The 18,203-nt window shown below is 39.7% G+C and overlaps 1 protein-coding gene across 1 annotated transcript in view; it reads right to left on the reverse strand.

Moving 5' to 3' along the window:
- Nucleotides 1–1,046: 1,046 nt before the first annotated feature.
- Nucleotides 1,047–18,203, reverse strand: part of LOC128509139 (BOLA class I histocompatibility antigen, alpha chain BL3-7-like) — a 68,924-nt gene continuing 51,767 nt past the window's right edge. The window contains exons 4-7 of the mRNA XM_053480725.1: nucleotides 9,692–9,967; nucleotides 6,417–6,698; nucleotides 6,185–6,334; nucleotides 1,047–5,514 (exon numbers count right to left, since the gene is read on the reverse strand). Coding sequence (XP_053336700.1) covers nucleotides 5,474–5,514; nucleotides 6,185–6,334; nucleotides 6,417–6,698; nucleotides 9,692–9,967 — 749 coding nt within the window. The 3' untranslated portion in view covers nucleotides 1,047–5,473. The remainder of the gene's footprint in view (nucleotides 5,515–6,184; nucleotides 6,335–6,416; nucleotides 6,699–9,691; nucleotides 9,968–18,203) is intronic.

An 18,203-nucleotide genomic window follows, 5' to 3' on the forward strand; every position in this document is an offset into this window, starting at 1 on the left:
GTGATGTAATGGAGAATATGAAAGAAGCATGTCAGTGGGGAGATGTGACGCGCCCCGGGGACTTTAAACAAGGACACTAGAATTCCGCCCTTTGATCTCCGCGCTGAGGACAGCGCGAGAAAGAGCTGCGCGAGCTCCCGCGGCACCTTCACTCCCGCACCGTGCCCGCCCTCGCAGCCCCGCTGCCGAAGAGGAAAAGTGTTGTTAGGTTTTTGCGTCAGCGAGAACTCGCGCCGGCCATCGACAGCGGGAGAAGCGCCGTCACGAGGGAGCGTGCAGGAGCGCTGCCTCCGCGTGCTCAGTTCTGCCACTCGCACCAACACTTATCGTCAGCTGTGTGCCCGCATGCCAGTGTGGCACAGCCCCCGGAACTGCACATGCACAACCTTTATCCCATTCTTTCCATTCTCCCTCCTTCAACACTTTCCTTCCCCATTTTACCTAAATAAATGACCCTTTTCCTCGTGTCCGTGCTTTATGGTGCCGCCCGTGCAACATGGGTCGAATCCGTTACAGATCATAACAGTCTACTGCATTTCATTTTTATAATAACGCACAAACACAAGCGGGGCTGAATGACCAACATCAGCTGACGCAGTAGAACGTCCTGACAATGTTATAATTTTTATGGTCATTTATTTTAGTTAATAAATCTACTATAAATTTAAAGAACACAAGATATAAGACGACACAAAACCCTACACGCGTCTTTTCTAATTACACGTGATAAAATTTAAAGGCTCACTGTGTTAACATTTATTTTGTTTAAATTTGATCCTAATAAGATTTAATTTAATTTAAATTCTACATTTGTATCCTCATTTTAGTTCTGTGATTATAAATTTGTTTTACTTGATTTTATCCGCTACTACGTGCAGTTCTAAAACTCCGTGTCTCATTAATCCAGCAGAGAATGAACTAAGGCATGAGGCGTCAGTCTGTAGTTATATAGCGCCACTCAACGGTAAAAGCCAGCAAACGCACAAAGCCAAACGGTACCGCCGAGCGCGGCGACGGTAGGACCTACAGTCCGATTGATTAACCACTGTATAGCGCTTTTAACAATTTACATCATCACAAAGCAGCTTTACACAATCAAAAGAATTAAGTTTGTATGAAATGTGAATGTGTATGAATCAAAATTATATGATTGTCCCTGATGAGCAAGCCTAGGACGATGGCGACAGTGGCAAGGAAAAACTCCCTGAGATGGTAATAGGAAGAAACCTTGAGAGGAACCAGACTCAACAGGAAAGCCATCCTGATCTGGGTGAAAACAAATAGCAGGGATTGATGTGCATAATAATATGCAAGACTGGAAGTTCAGTATAAGAGGAGATGTGTAAGATTAAAGTCCAGATTGTTCTTGGAGGCTCAGGTGGACTGTGAGAAATTCCAGTCCTGAATTATTGAGCGACTGAAGTCACAGGTCCTCAAAGAACAGCTGTCTGCATCAGTCGAGGACAGGACCACCTTCATGGAAGAGTGGAACCAACCCCAGTCACCACACGCATTCCAGGCAGACCACACTGGGGCATCCATGTGATAAGATCTCCAACCAGAAGCAGGACTCCAGGATGAGTTAGAGAGGTCCAGCGGGCAGAGGGGGTCTGGATCACTGGCAGCTCAGGAGCGACATGTATAGCTTGACAGAGAGATAGGTAGAGGAACAAGGAGAGACGGAGAGAGAGAGAGGATAGAGCAGAAAAGGAGAGAGCAAAAGAGATGGAGAAATAACAGTTAGGTATGGTCACAGTCGAACAATGTATAATGTGAATGTATATTTAGTGCAGAGTGCAAGCAGAGACTCCGGCAGGACTAACTATGACAGCATAACTAAAAAGGGAGAGCCAGAAGGAAACAAAGACATGAGGGCTCCCTGAGATGTAAAGCAACCAATCACCTCACCGTCAACAAACCTGAGTAATCAATGAGAGTGGGGAGGACAGCATCCAAACATACCAGTTCACCATGATACTCTACGTCCATGAGTCCCCCATATCTGCTCCTTTACCTAAGGCAAATCTATTTATAAAAATGCTTGATTAAATAAATAGGTTTTTAGCCTGGACTTAAACACTGAGACTGTGTCTGAGTCCCGAACACTATTTGGAAGACTATTCCATAACTTTGGGGCTTTGTAAGAAAAAGCTCTGCCCCCTGCTGTAGTTTTAATAATACGCGGTACTGACAGGCAGCCTGCATCCTTTGATCGAAGTAGGCGTGGCGGATTGTAAGACACTAGCAGTTCGCTCAGATACTGCGGCGCGAGACCATTTAATGCTTTATACGTCAAGAGTAGTATTTTAAAATCGATGCGAAATTTCACAGGAAGCCAATGCAATGTGGATAAGATAGGGGTGATGTGCTCATATTTTCTGGTTCGAGTGAGGACTCTCGCTGCTGCATTCTGGACTAATTGAAGCTTGTTTAAGCACCTTGTTGAACAACCAGACAGTAAGGCGTTACAATAATCCAACCTAGACGTGATAAAAGCATGAACTAGTTTTTCTGCATCATTTGGTGACAATATATTTCTTATCTTGGCAATATTTCTGAGGTGAAGGAATACTATCCTGGTAATATTATCTACATGTGCTTCAAATGAAAGGCTTGAATCTATAATCACACCGAGGTCTTTTACTGTTGCACTTGATGGAACAGAAAGGCCATTTAAAATCACAGTGTGATCAGAAAGCTTACTTCTAGCTGCTTGTGGTCCTATGACTAAAACTTCTGTCTTATCAGGATTAAGCAGAAGGAAATTAATTAACATCCAATCTCTTATGTCCTGCACACATTGCTCAACTTTAGTAAGCTGGTTTTTCTCATCTGGTTTTGCTGAAACGTATACTTGTGTGTCATCAGCATAACAATGAAAACTAATACCATGTTTATGAATTATGTTGCCTAGAGGAAGCATGCAAAGGGAAAAAAGCAGTGGGCCTAAAACAGAACCCTGTGGAACACCAAACTCAACTTGAGAACATGAGGAATGGTCACCATCTAAATCTACAAACTGATAACGATCAGTCAAATAAGATCTGAGCCATAAAAGGGCCGTTCCCTTAATTCCTACTACATTTTCTAATCTGTGAAGGAGAATACTATGATCAATAGTGTCAAAAGCTGCACTGAGGTCGAGTAACACAAGTATAGTGACACAACCCTGTATAGAGGCCACTAGGAGGTCATTTACTACTTTAACGAGTGCTGTCTCTGTGCTGTGATGAGGCCTAAATCCTGACTGATACAGTTCATGTATGCTATTCCTATGTAGATATGAACATAGCTGCTGTGATACTAACTTTTCCAGAATTTTAGAGATAAAGGGGAGGTTTGATATCGGCCTGTAATTGGAAAGCTGACAGGGGTCAAGGTCAGGTTTTTTGATTGTGGTTTAATAATTGCTAATTGAAGGGATTTAGGAACATACCCACTGCTGAGGGAACAGTTAATTACTTTTAACAGGGGTTCTGTTATTGCTGGAACTATCTGCTTGAGAAAATGTGTCGGTATAGGATCTAATTCACAGGTTGACGATTTTGAAGAGGAGATGAGTGAAATTAGTTCTCTCGCTTCAAGGGGAGTAAAGTATTCTAGGTTCTGATGTGATGTGATTAATTTATCATCTGTATCACTTAAATTGTCTGGTTTCAAAGCCTGAATATTTTGCCCAATATTTATGATTTTGTTATTGAAAAAGTTCATGAAATCCTCACTAATGTATGTTGTTGTTGTGATTTCTGCAGTGGTCTTGTTTTTAGTTAATTTAGCTATGGTATTAAATAAAATCTAGGATTATTTTTGTTATTTTCTATAAGAGTGGAGAGATACATTGACCTAGCAGCACTGAGAGCTCTTCTATAGTTCAGGATGCTCTCCTTCCATGCTATTTAGAAAACTAGCAACTAGCAAACTAGCAAAAGTGATGTCTTGGGTTTCGGCTGTAGTGATGAAGGTGATCATGTCATCTCGTAGTCTCCGCAGCAGTGGATGCGCCAAAAATCCACTTTTCATACGAATTACATTGTGTTTTCCATTAGTTTATATAAAGGCAGACATTTCGCTTTCTGTAAGTATATATTGTTCACGTCTGTGAGGCGAGTATACACGGAGTGTCGTTTCATTTTCCGATGCACTCAAGTTCACTGAAAACAATACAGAACAGCGCACCCTGTTTACTTTCATTATTTTACGAAGTATCATAACGTTTTTGTGTCATTAAACTAAAGTAGAGTCTTATAAAGGCTATGTAGTTTATAGAGTTTTACTATATAGTTTTTGCACATTAATCTGGCAAACTTTGTTTGATGCACACCCCGAGTCTGTTTTCTGGCTATACACTAGTGTTACACATGATATGTTCTAAAGGCTAGATATAAATGGTATACATTTACTTTGCGTAAATTCGATGCAAATAAGAAACGCAGATATTTATTCCTATATTTTTAGTACCGTGATTGTAAATTCATTATAGTTTCACTTGTATTTCATAAGGCTTTGCCAGCGGTGGAAAAGCACAACGGGGGAGTGTAAATAATCATAACAGCCTATTGCATTTCATTCTTATAATAACGCAAAAACACAAGCAGGGCTAAATGACATCGACATCTCCTGACGCAGTAGAACTTCCTGACTATGTTTTAATGTTATAACTTTTCTAATTACACATGATAAAATCTAAAGGCTTAGTGTTAACATTTACTTCGCTTAAATTTGATAATAATAAGATTTAATTTAATTTAAATTCTAAATTTGTACTGGAATTTTAGTCCTGTGATTATGAATTACTACAATGAACTACAATGTTTTACTTGATTTTATGCACTACTACGTGCAGCTCTAAAGGAGCTGCGGCTCATTAATCCTTGAGACAATGAACGTACTGTAGGCCTAAGGTTTCAGTCTGTAGTTATATAGCCACTCAGCGGTAAACGCTCAAAAACAACATTCCGATTAAGTACCTACTGTTCATATCCAAATAAACTACAAGAACATTCAACATGAAAACACTGAAATTAGTGCATCTTCAATCCATTCGAAGCAAAAATTATTTTTCTCCATGAATAAGAAAGGGATCGGAATGCTGGTTGAGGCACTATAAAAGGTAACAGGGAACAATAGAAAAGTAAACAGTATTGTGAGGTGTAGTCAGACTGATCTGTAGATTCTGAATAGACAGCAGTGCAGCAGCTTTACAAAAGTTTGTCTTGCAGACATTGAACCATTCAGTTTCTTTGGTCATCATTTTCATAATTAAAACAACACTTTTAATTCTGTAGTCTCTCATGTGTGGCCCTAAACTCCATCCTCAACTCGCACTCCTCGTGACCCTAAGACAGAAACAGGATGAGCTCTGAGCTGAGACTAAATGTTACTTTTCTGTTGGATTTTCACTCCACACACAGATGTTTATTCCATATTACACTGTAAACTACATCATGTCTTACTCTCTCAGTTCAGCAGGAAGTCACACAGTCACACTTTGTAAGCTTGAGGTTGAAGAATCTCCTTCAGAGGAAATAAAACAGACAAATCATTATTAGTTAAAGTTTGGATTTACACAGGGATTAAAAGCAAATAAGAAATAAATCAGTTGAGCTAATAGCAGAAGCCCTCAGGTTAACCTCACATTAATGTGTATACACAGTGTGTGTTTAAGGTGACGTGTGTGTGTGTGTGTGTGTGTGTGTGTGTGTGTGTGTGTGTGTGTGTGTGTGTACTGTATATGCATTTCACTTTGAAAATCTGTGTGGGGGATTAAATAAAGTCAGGTCATTAGAGTGACAGGGATTCTGATCAGCTGAACAGTGTGTTGTTAGTATAATGATGTGTTTTCAGCTTATTTTACCTGACAGTGGTATAAACAGAGGCACGGGGCCTGATTTTTACCCCGTGAACCTCATCACAGCCCAAATCTACCTTTTAAACACTTTTTAAATTCATGACTATTTATTTTGGAAGATAGAGCAGCGGCCCAGAACTACAACACAACCTAAATACACGACTCTTGGTCTTTCTGGAATCCATTTGACAAAAATGTGTTGTACTGTAGGTATGGAGAACTTTACTCCCTGATTACGACTGAACACTGTGTTCATTTTAAATATCATTAGAGAATCAAAGGCTCATTTACGGTCATTAACTGGACAGTGGGGTCTCTTCTGTAAATAAAATATACCTGTTCCTGTCGTCCTCCAATCAGATTTCCTCTTCTTCCAGATCACAATTCCAGCAACAACGGCGACGAGAGCGACAAGAACGATGAGAGCCACTACAGCAGTGATGATAGCGATCGGTGGTCCACCTGTTCCTCCAGCTGTTCCTCTACCTGTTAAATCAGCACAGAGTCTTTATTATCTGCTGCAGCAAGAAATCAGCTTTCACTCTCTACAGCTCTAGTTTATCAGGACCTTTTGGTACTTCTCGCACTAACTCCTTCTCCAAGCTGCTGTGCTGAACCACGCAGGTGTAGTTGTGTATCCACAGCTTTATTCTTGAGACTTTCAGAATAATTCTCTTCTGGAAGCTTCCATCCTGGTTGGGTAACGTCTCTCTGAGCTCCACGTCCTCATGCACGTCCTCTCCGTCCTTCTGCCAGGTGATGTTTAGTGCTTTGGGGAAGAAACCTGTAGCGTGACACACCACCTCTGGAGAAGGAGAGTGTTTCTGGAACACTGACACCTCAGGAACAACTGCAGAGACACACAGAGACAGAGAGAAAATCAAGTGGAGGCAGCATATGTCTAACAGCAGCTAGTGCAATAGAACAAGCACCTCTCATACATTCCTGTACACTCAACCTTGAGCTTCTGACCATCAAATATCGACCTTTCTACATTTCTTGGGAATTTACTTCGGCCATAGTCAGTGACGTTTATATTCCACTTCAGGCTAACATGGACACGGCCTTACAGTATGGACCAGGACACATCAACACATCACCTGCCTCACTAGGAACTGAAAGACTGTTAGACTACTGCTACGCTGCATGAGTTTCCTCTGAGCTCAGCCTTGTCACCATCCTTAAAAAACATAGTGAAAGCATGTATTGACCTCGCTTACGCGCAAGACTGGAGACACCCATGGTTGTGTCCTAAACTTTTTGCTGCACTCACAACACACTCATGACTGCCTACCAACTCCAACACCATCATCAAGTTTGCTAACAAAACCATTGTGGTGGGCCTGTGGTGGGCCAACAGTCAAAAGTCCTAACTGGAGGACAATAAAATCATGGACAACTGGTGGCAGAGGAACAAAGTCCTCCTGAAATTCAGGACAATGTTTCAAAGAAGTTGATGGTATACTTTAGCAGAAGGACCAAGCCCAGGAAGAGAATGAAGGACCTCAGCTACCCTTCCCTCTGCTTCTCTCAGCTGTGGTCAGGAAAGCTCTTCCACTCCCTGAAGGCCAGCATAGAGAGTCTGAGGAGGAGCTTCTTCCCACAGGCTGTTCCTGCCCTCAACCAGAACTCCACAAAGGCCAAAATCAATCGATTTGCTTTTTGCATACACTACAGAATACAGTTTGCTAACTGCTCATTTGCACTAACTGAAGACTAACTTGCACTTGAACAATCAGACTGATGCTGACGCACATCTCATATCATTTCTCACTTCCTGTTTTAAATCATACTGCTGCTGCTGCTGAAACGCCCAAACTATATTGTTAGATTGCTATATTTTTTATAATTTTAAACTTCAGTTAATTTTTTTTTATAAATTCTGTTAGTGTAATTAAAATTTCTATTTAATTCTTTTTAATATTAGAACAATTTCCAGCTTAAAATGTTATTTTATTGCAATTCTTTAGATTATTGCTATCTTTAGTTTAATTGTACTTTAGTGCAGTTTTTTTTATTCTAGTTTAATATTTTACAATTTATGACAATTAAATTTATAGAAGAATTTCAGTGCAGATCAAACTGCATATGCTGTGTATGTGACAATTTCAATTTAGTCATTTCTTTCTCCTCACCTAGAGAAAAAAGCGATCCTAAAATTTGACATGAGAGTCGTCACAGCATTTAGTCAAGGCAAGCTCGCCTGTTTAGTCCTGCTTTGTTAAGAAACATAAAGCATGTTCAGCCAGATACGCAAATGTTTAATATTTTTGTTCAAAATTCCAATGTTAATAAATGTTAATCGTGTTGTAATAATTAGCACTCTTTCTCTGGCCTTTCCTCATCAGACTTTAGAATAATCTTTAAACTGGTGGCATTTCCAAATTATACATGGGGCTGCACAACTAGATACACCAAAAAAATTAAATAAATAAAAATTTAAAATCATACCGCATTTACTTTGATACATATCGCATCTGCAACTTAACCTGTGATACATAAATATGAAACGTGCCATTTTGTATTCAGACGTATTTATCTAGAAGGCCTAAAGTCAGCATCTCTCACCATCTGCCAGTGACTCGCACAACCAAGAGGAAGGGAAGGCAACTTGCGTTCAGCACTCTGCTGAAGTGGAGTACGTCCAAGACATACAAGCTAAAATCAGACTTGTACTCCCAATAAATTCAAGGACTATATGGAACGTCTTACTGACATTATGCTCTGCCACCACCTGCCGTACTCTACAGCTTATTTAGAGGACAAGGCCATCCACTGAGGGAGTTGGGAAGACAACTTCCACCACCTTTGAAAGGTCCTCAAAGAGCTCAGAAATGTTGGCCTAATCAAACAAGTGTCACCTGGGACTGACTGAAGAACAGTACCAGTACAAAGCCCAGTAAGAAAAAGGGTGGAAGCAGTCCACATCCACCCACAGTCCACAACAAAAGCCCCCCCATCCCACATAATGCCAACTTTGACCATCCCTTTCCGGTACAGTACATTCAGATGCCTCAGAAAACAAGCTCAGAGCCATCCTCCCCAAGATTTCAATGGGAAGAACACTCCTCTATGAGAATAGGAAGAACAGAAATATGCTGCAACTGAGTGAGGAGGCCTAAAGGAGGGTTAAGCGGTATGTCACTTCACACTGGTCACCGACCACGCTCCCCTACAGAGTATAAAAAAGATAATCAATAACCCTCACATGCCCTGGGTCCTCTCACTGCAGGACTACTTGTTCTCAATCCTGCACAGAGCTAGAGCACAGCGTGGCCATGCTCTCTTCTCATTGCTCAGTACGAGCTTGAAGCTGAGAGGGTGGTGCTGTAATGGTGAGCCTATAGCCAGCGCCTCTTACCATCTGCCAGGTCCTCGCTCGACAAAGAGTAAACAGACACAATGCATATTCCGCACCGCTGTGCACACAGGAAGAGGGGGTGCCTTAACTCACCAGAGCCGGCAGCGGATTATTATCCACCGTCCTGGTGTCATCAGCTCCCTATCAAATGATAAGTGAGTGGTATATGGTTCTGGGTACATGACAGACAGATCTCTCTCTGTGTATCTACTCCTACAGACTTTAGACCAAGCCCGGTGACCTGCCTTAACTGACCACTGATATTATTTAAGGCCCAGTAGCCGCACCCTTTTAACCTGCTCATCTATTCCTCATTTCTCCATCCTCCATCCTGGTTTTTTCCTTTCATAAAATAGCATTTTTTCTCCTATCCTGTTGTCCCTGCGCGTGTGTTCTGGCCCGCCCCACTAAAAGCGTTATACTAGGCTTACAGCAAATAACAATAACAACAACAATAATAATAATAATAATATTAATGATACCTTTCCTCTCCAGAGTCTTGCTGCCGTAAGTCATGAACTTCTTTAATCGATCAATACAGTCATTCTCCAGGAAGTCTTTCCAGTATTCAGCCTCAGCGCCTTTAGGATCCCAGTTGTTTATAAATCTCTCAGCTTTATCATTAGCAGCAGTCCAGGTTCCAGTTTTTAGATCCAGACTGATGTAATCTTCTCCATCATAAGCGTATTGTATGTATCCTCTTTTGGTGCCGTCATCATCCAGCTCACAGCCGTGCATCCTCTGTAGTGTGTGAACTTCTGCACACACACAAAGTTTAGATGAGTTTCTTTTCTATTTACACACAATTCAAACAATTATTGCTCTTTCGAACAGTGTTACCGACGACCACTTTAAGCGAGCAGCTCAATGTTACATAAAGCAGTTTAAAGTCTGAAGGGCCCGTTTCTAACAGTTGACAAATTTCACAGTTTGTGGGCTGGTAGACACTACAGATACCTAAATATACTCACACACGCATTAAAAAAGGAATAGGTCCCTTATAGTGACTCTAGGAGTGAGCTTGTTTGTGAACTAATGGACACTTAGCTTAGGTTGTGTTTCATGTATGATGTTTGAACAACGACCAAAGTGATCCCAAACAAGCCTAAAACTTGTTCACCGCCCAATAAATTTTTTTATTGACACTCACTTTCGGTAAATGCAGACGAATACAGTCAATTCACCATTCACAAAAATGTGTGAAGTGTAGTCTCTAGTGTGAATGCATACTAAAAAAATATACTTTCCCTCCATTTTTTCCATCTTAAAATTAGCATGTACACAGACTGAATGTAACTTAGGGCTGGGCAATAAAATGATAACAATATGTATCGCGATAGACACGTGATCGATATCAATAAAAAATGCGTTAGATAAAATGTTCGATAATTTTTATTCTTTGTCAAAGAAAACAGACGTTGCAAAGCTAGTTTGGTTGCTGTCATGCACACTCGCTCCGTGACCGGCTTTAGGACCCTGAAGTAGTACAGTCACAATTCAGGAAGCATAAAAGAAGACAAGATGGTGCTTCACATCGCTCAGTCATTGAGTCTGCCCATGCCGTTTCTGACGCTTTGCCGGATCTTATGCGAGTACTCAGCATTTTGGGTCCAATTCCTGATTGAGTGTGTGTTGCTGGAATGCGGGTTTAATTGTTTAAACGCTTGCTCTCTGCGTGAGAGAGTTCTTACAATAACTTGCGTGCTTATCCTGCCTGTTCGCGCTATTTCCGCGTTTGGGTTTACCGTCCACGCTACAAGGGCTAACTGCTAGTCTTCTGGTCCACATCCGGGTGGCCTGTGACAGTTGCATTAACAAAGGCACTCGCTCTCTGGTAACCTAGCAACGTAGGGAGTGATACGCTAACAGCCAATCATGTAACAGAGAAACATGATTCCTCTTCATAAGCAGAAAATGCACTTTGCACTATTTCATTGCACTTTATTAAGAATTTCTCACATTTTCTTTCATTTTGCACCTTAAATGTTAAGATAATAAAATGTTAAAATACCAAAACAATCCCAAGTTCTTATTTAGTACAGTAGCCTGCCTAACAAAACCTAAGATGCCTGCAGAGAGTACTCCACAACATTTTAGTAGTGAAGATTTTATGGACTTCTTTAATGAAAAAATCGATAGCATAAGGAAGAAAATAACAGAGGTTTAACCTCTAATAGCATCTCATGATCTAGTTCAGCCAAGAGCTTCACATTTAGATTTTCAGTGCTTTACAGGTATAGGACAGGAAGAGCTGTATAAACTTATCACCTCAGCTAAATCAACAACGTGCCTGTTAGACCCAATACCAACCAGATTTTTAAAAGAAGTGATGCTTACAGTTGGAGAGCCAATTCTAAACATTATTAATTCTTCATTATATCTAGGTCACGTCCCTAAACCTTTGAAGCTGGCAGTTATTAAGCCGCTTCTTAAAAAATCTAATTTGGACGCGAATGAAATAACAAATTATAGACCGATTTCAAACCTTCCGTTCATATCAAAAATATTAGAAAAAGTAGTATCAGCTCAAATATGCACATTCTTGCAGGAAAACAACATCCTAGAAGAATTTCAGTCAGGTTTCAGGCCCCATCATAGTACAGAAACTGCACTAGTTAAGATTGCAAACGACTTGTTTTTAGCTTCAGACCAAGGCTGCATCTCAATATTAGTCTTACTTGATCTAAGTGCTGCATTCGACACCATAGATCATAATATTCTCATAGACCGCCTACAAAATCATATAGGTATTCAGGGGCAGGCATTAAAATGGTTTAGATCATACCTGTCTGATCGATACCATTTTGTAGATCTAAATGGAGTACCGTCTGATGTAATGCCAGTGAAATATGGTGTCCCACAAGGGTCAGTTTTAGGACCTCTCCTGTTCTCAATTTACATGCTTCCCCTGGGAAACATCATTAGAAGGCATGGGATTAGTTTCCATTGTTATGCTGATGATACCCAATTATACATCTCAACAAAACCAGATGAAATACCCAAGTTGTCTAGATTAACCGAGTGTGTCCAGGACATAAAAGATTGGATGACCAATAACTTTCTTTTACTAAATTCAGATAAGACAGAGATATTGCTCATCGGCCCAAAAACCAGCACACAACAGCTTTCACAATTCAGCCTGCGTTTAGAAGGATGTACTGTTACTACTAGCTCAACAGTAAAAGACCTGGGCGTGATATTAGACAGCAACTTGTCTTTTGAAAATCATATTTCCAATATCACAAAAACAGCCTTTTTCCATCTTAGAAATATTGCCAAACTTAGGAGTATCCTATCCGTATCTGATGCAGAAAAGCTAGTTCATGCATTCATGACCTCCAGACTGGACTATTGTAATGCATTACTAGGTGGTTGTCCTGCATCCTCAATAAACAAGCTACAGTTAGTCCAAAATGCAGCCGCCAGGGTTCTCACTAGATCCAGAAAATATGATCATATAACACCTATATTATCATCCCTGCACTGGCTACCTGTTCAATTTAGAATTAATTACAAAATAGTACTACTTACATACAAGGCTTTAAATGGTTTAGCTCCCTCATACCTAACCAGTCTTTTGATACGCTATAATCCACCACGTCCCTTAAGATCACAAAACTCTGGACTTCTGGTAATTCCCAGAATTTTAAAATCTACAAAAGGGGGCAGGGCATTTTCATATTTGGCTCCAAAGCTTTGGAATAGCCTTCCAGACACTGTTCGGGGAGCAGACACGGTTTCCCAATTCAAAAGTAGGCTCAAGACGCATCTCTTTAATCTGGCATACGCGTAACTCAACCCATAACCTCATACTCCATTACACTTATCCTGAATGGCAACTACGCTAATTCTCTCCATCTTTTCTGTATTTTTCTACCCATCCTGAGACATCTGGAGATTGTGCCAGCTTCAGTAGACAAAGGCCAACCCTGCGAGGTTTCTAAAGCATCTTGAGAAGGACCTGCTCCAGCTAGATTCTGCTTTATGATGGCTGGAGCTAAACATCCTGCTCCTGTGCTTCCAGTGATCTGACCCCATCTGCCCTCTGCACCTACTGCTGAACTGAATCTACACAACTTCTGATATATTGAACTTTCACCTGCACAACACACTTGATGTTATTTCTATCTGTTATCACCCAGATGAGGATGGGTTCCCTGTTGAGTCTGGTTCCTCTCAAGGTTTCTTCCTATTGCCATCTCAGGGAGTTTTTCCTTGCCACTGTCGCCGTCACCCTTGGCTTGCTCATCAGAGACATTTCATTCATCATTCATTCATTTAATTATTATCTAGACACATTTTTCTCACACATACACACTTCCAAATATTTTCTTTTCTTTTCTTTCTTAAAAAAAAATAAAATAAAAATCTTTCATTTTTTTCTTGTGAAGCTGCTTTGGGACAATGACCATTGTTAAAAGCGCTATATAAATAAAATTGAACTGAATTGAATAATTTGAGAAAGTTAAAATAATTGTTAAGTGTTTATTGTGACTTTAGACTTATGTTTACATTTTAATTATTTGAGTTTTACATGGTTGTTGACATTTCTGTCTTAATAACTGAGGGGACTATGATCAGAGGAAGGTTAAGTTTAAAATAAAAATGCTTAAATGTAATTTTTTTTTCCTGGTCCTTATTTTAAATGGGTCATAAAAAATATCAATAATTATCGATATTGACTGATATAAAACACTCGTATCGTGATACAGTTTTCAGCCATATCGCCCAGCCCTAATGTAACTACAGTAAGCAAATAGTTAAGATGCTTCGACTGGATAAATACTGCAGTGATTAATACGGTTCAGCTGCAACAAGTTATTTAACACAAACTAATGCAGTGAGGAGCTCCTACTTTTTTAAACAACCATGTCAGAAGACAGTTCCTGTGGTCATGAAAAAGATGTTACTTTGTCCCAGAAGGGACAAATAATTGTCCTGCATATAGCAAAGAAATGATTAAGGAGATTGCTGGAACTATTACAACTTGAAACAATCATTATTAAAATCTAGAAGAATAGTGGTGTACCATCATCTTCGAGGAAGAAATGTGGACCGTTAAAAAATAATAAATTATAACCGGTTTTAATGATGATGAGAAAGAAATTAATGCAACTAGAGAAAACCGGTTCCACAAAAGAAAATTTGAGACAACCACTTTTACAAAAAGAGTAAAACAAAAAGATTATGCATGGAAGAATACATATTGTGAGATTTTTTTTTCAGCTGGAAGTGTTCCGCAAGATAAGCAAAGATTTTTTATTAATTTTGACTTGAAAAATGAACAAGTCTTGGTTTACGAGTACCAAGTATCATGTATAACGCATGCACTTATTGTTTTGATGCCGAGCGTCACATAATCACAACTGAGACAACGTTTTTTCTCTCTCTTGGAATTGTGGGTAATCGTCTCCCCTGCTGGGTCTTAGTGCACATCCCTTACTTGTATAATCAACATCTGTGCACATTATACTGTTTACTATAACACTGTGACCACGTGTGTGTAAAACATTTTATTTTGTGTTTGTAAGTGCGTGTGTAGAGCGCACATGTACTGTTTATTATAATGTGCGCATTTTTACTGAGCACGTGTAAAGCAAAAGCTAGTGTCTTTAGAGATTAAAAATCCATTTTCTCTGCCTCCGTGTCAGCCTGCATTTTGTTTGCGCGCATCATTGGACACCGTGCCCCTTCACGCACCACCCCTCCTCCCCTCGCCTTCTCTCTCTCTCTCTCTCTCTCACACACACACTAACGGAAACACTGCTCTGTCGTAATTCTTTTTAAAGCTAAAGTGCAGGTTCATTTGTTTTATTTTTACTTTAAAGCAGTGATTCCGTTAGTGTGCGTTCACGCGAGTGTTATTAGCTATGTCTCTTGTTAAATTTCCTTTAATGTGTGTGTGTGAAAAATATATCCTAACAACCTTTCGTCAAAACGAGAGTTGACAGTTTTATTGCCCCTTTGGTTTTTTTTTTATGACCTTAGGAATGTGCAGGGAGGGGTGGGGGTGTTTCACCTAAGCATTTCTAGACATCGTTTTTATTAATTTTATTTCCTTCACTTATTTCATTCATTTTATTTATGTACGTATTTACTCATTTATTTAGTCATCGTTTATTTCATTTATTTCATATATGTTTTTTTTTTTTTTTGAAACAACATGCTTAGTGTGTGAACTCATTTCAAGATGTTTGTGCTTAATTATTAAGACGGGGAGATGTATTTATTACCAACGGGAGAACATGGAAACGTTTATTCAGTGTGATAAGAAAAAACGTGCATCACTTTAAATGACTGAGGCCAATAGAACTTGTTACTTTTTTTTAAGTTACTTAAAAAAAAAAGAAGAAGAATAAGCGTTACCAGAGGGTGAGAGCCCTGAACCTTTGAGAAGGATTTGAAGAAAAACTATTGCGGCGTGAGCTTGTCCGATGTTATACGCATGCGAGGCGTGATCAGCGTTGTCTCGTCTGGTACAGAATGAGCGCTGGGTTTGTCGAGCGACTGAACGAAACAAAATGGTTTGCCCTTCGGAAGCTGCGATTGGCCGGATCTGTGCGTGACGAAACTCCGCCTTTCTTTTTTTTTTTTTTTTAAGTAAGTTTCTCTAACGTTCATCTAAAAGCTTGTTTTTTCACCAAAAAAAAAAAAAATAGTTTTACAACTTTTTAAAACAATAGAGCTAAAGAAGGTGTCTGAAATAAAATACTAATAAGAGAAAGAGAAGCGAGCCAGGGTCCGTGAAATATCAATGTAAAATGTCTTACGACCTAATGGGACAGAAATGCTCTGATGGTTAGCAGGGCGTCGCTCTAAGGAGATGGGTTGTAGGCCTAACTGTTTTTTACCTATACTTATAAAGTCAAAAGTAGAGTAAAAAATAAAATAAATTAAAATTAATTTATATATATATATATATAAAAACATGGTATTTTTTATATCTTTAAGGAAAAACTTTCACTGTTAGTGTTAACAACCACTATGTTATGATCGATCTCTAGGGAGCGATTATGGCCATTGGGTAGACTTGTATGTTAAAGAAATAACAGGGTAGCGCGAAAGTTCTTGACGTTTATTTTATGACCGTTTATGTTTTATGTTCTCGGGGGTGTGCTATGAGGTTGTATAAAAAAAAAAACATACAATGTATGTAAATAACAACGTGTCTTCGCTTCTCGCGTCTTCGCTATGGCTCCAGGTAGAGACTAGATTCAAATGTTATTTATCTACACTAGTTTTATGTTGTCCTTTTTTTAAAAAAAAAAAAAGAATTCGTTTTAAACTCCGCAGTAAACAACCTGACTATTGATTCTTACGACGCTGTATCAGAAGCCGGCTGGCAAGACGGTGAGTTTTTTTTTTTCTCTTATGTATTTGTGTATATATATTTATTTTTTTTTACCTTCTAGAGAAATTGTTGTTGTTGTTGTAGCTAAACTGAGTTTCACTATTTTTTAGAATTAGAAACATTGATTTTTAAAACAACGGAGCCGTCGCGATCTACACCTAAGGTTATCGGTGAGTTTACTGTGATTTAGAGGGAAAAAAAATATATATATATATATATTACCCTAAAATAATATTACCTATATGATGTTTCAGAAACTGCTGCTGACGGAATATCCGATAAAGCGTCTGATCCGCCTCATCTACAGAGGCAGTCTGATCCTATTTACGGTGGGGTATTTTCTACTCGTTTATCTATTTAATTTTTTATGTTGATGCATTGAAAAAAAAAAAGGTTACTCTTTTTTTTCCTTCATTGGTAGTAGTAGAAGACATTGAGCTGATGAGCGTCCTTGAGCCCGAACCCTTAGAGGTACCAACATCAGGGGGAGCGGAAGCCCCCGAGCAAACTTTGAACGGGTCTACAGCAGGAGGAGCGGAAGCCTCCGAGCAAACCTTGAACGGGGCTAAAAGCAGCTCCTTGCCGGAACAATCTGAGCAGCCGGGTGCTGAATCTGAAGAAGATTGAGCTACAGGAGCGTTTCAGCACCGTATCACCAGCCTCCGAGGGAAGAGGTTTTCTGGGCAATCGGTATTACGTTTAGCGCAACTTTGCACTCGCTTCTCCGTTGATTTTTTTTTTTTTTTTTTTTTCTGTACCAGGGTGTTTTTTTATTTTTATTTTATTTTTTGTGTTTAAGCTTGTGTTTTTTATGTTGAAAAGTATGGCCTTTCATGTAAATGTTGATGATGTTGATGTTGCTACCATTGACTTTACAGAAATGTTAGATATGGAAAATGAGCTAGTAAATAATGATAACCAACACTCTTTGACGTTGTCTCTGTCTGATTCATGGGGTTCCCAACCAGAGTTACACACACTATCAATAAACGTTCCCTCGGTTCCTAACACCGACGCTGCGGATCACCAACAATATCAAGTGTTAATAAATCAGATATTATCCCTTCACCGTCCAGACTCTGTAAATACTCATAACATAAACTCTATAAACAATGAAACAGATAAAGAGTCTCTGACATTTCAGCTTTCTGAAATAGAAGCTGCGCTACTACAGTTAACAAACGGTTTACGCGGCTCGGAAGATGACGAGGTAACCTCTACAACGAATCATCAGCAGCGAATAGAATATCAGTCATTGATAAATCAGCTAAAATCCCTCCGACAGCCCGAGTCTGTAAATAAGGACGTACAACATCACCAATCACCGACATCACCAGATCACGCACGTCACCAATTATTATCAGATAACGCGCCCGAGTCTTTAGCTTCACGACTCGCGCAAATAGAAAACACGTAACTTCATTTGGCAAGCATAAACAATCTTGTGCAGGAAGCTTCCACAGATCCGCCCTGTTCTGTTTCGCCCCCTTCTCATCCTGTAAACTCATCAGTAGACATTAGCCAGAGGCTCGAAACAGAGCAAATAGGAAGAGGAGGTGACGATCTCGACACCTCGATAGTAGAACCCTCCGCTGATCCCCCATGCTCTAATGATCAAAGTAGCGCTAATAACCCATCGGAGA

Source organism: Clarias gariepinus, chromosome 21, assembly GCF_024256425.1.
Source record: "Clarias gariepinus isolate MV-2021 ecotype Netherlands chromosome 21, CGAR_prim_01v2, whole genome shotgun sequence".
NCBI lineage: Eukaryota > Metazoa > Chordata > Actinopteri > Siluriformes > Clariidae > Clarias > Clarias gariepinus.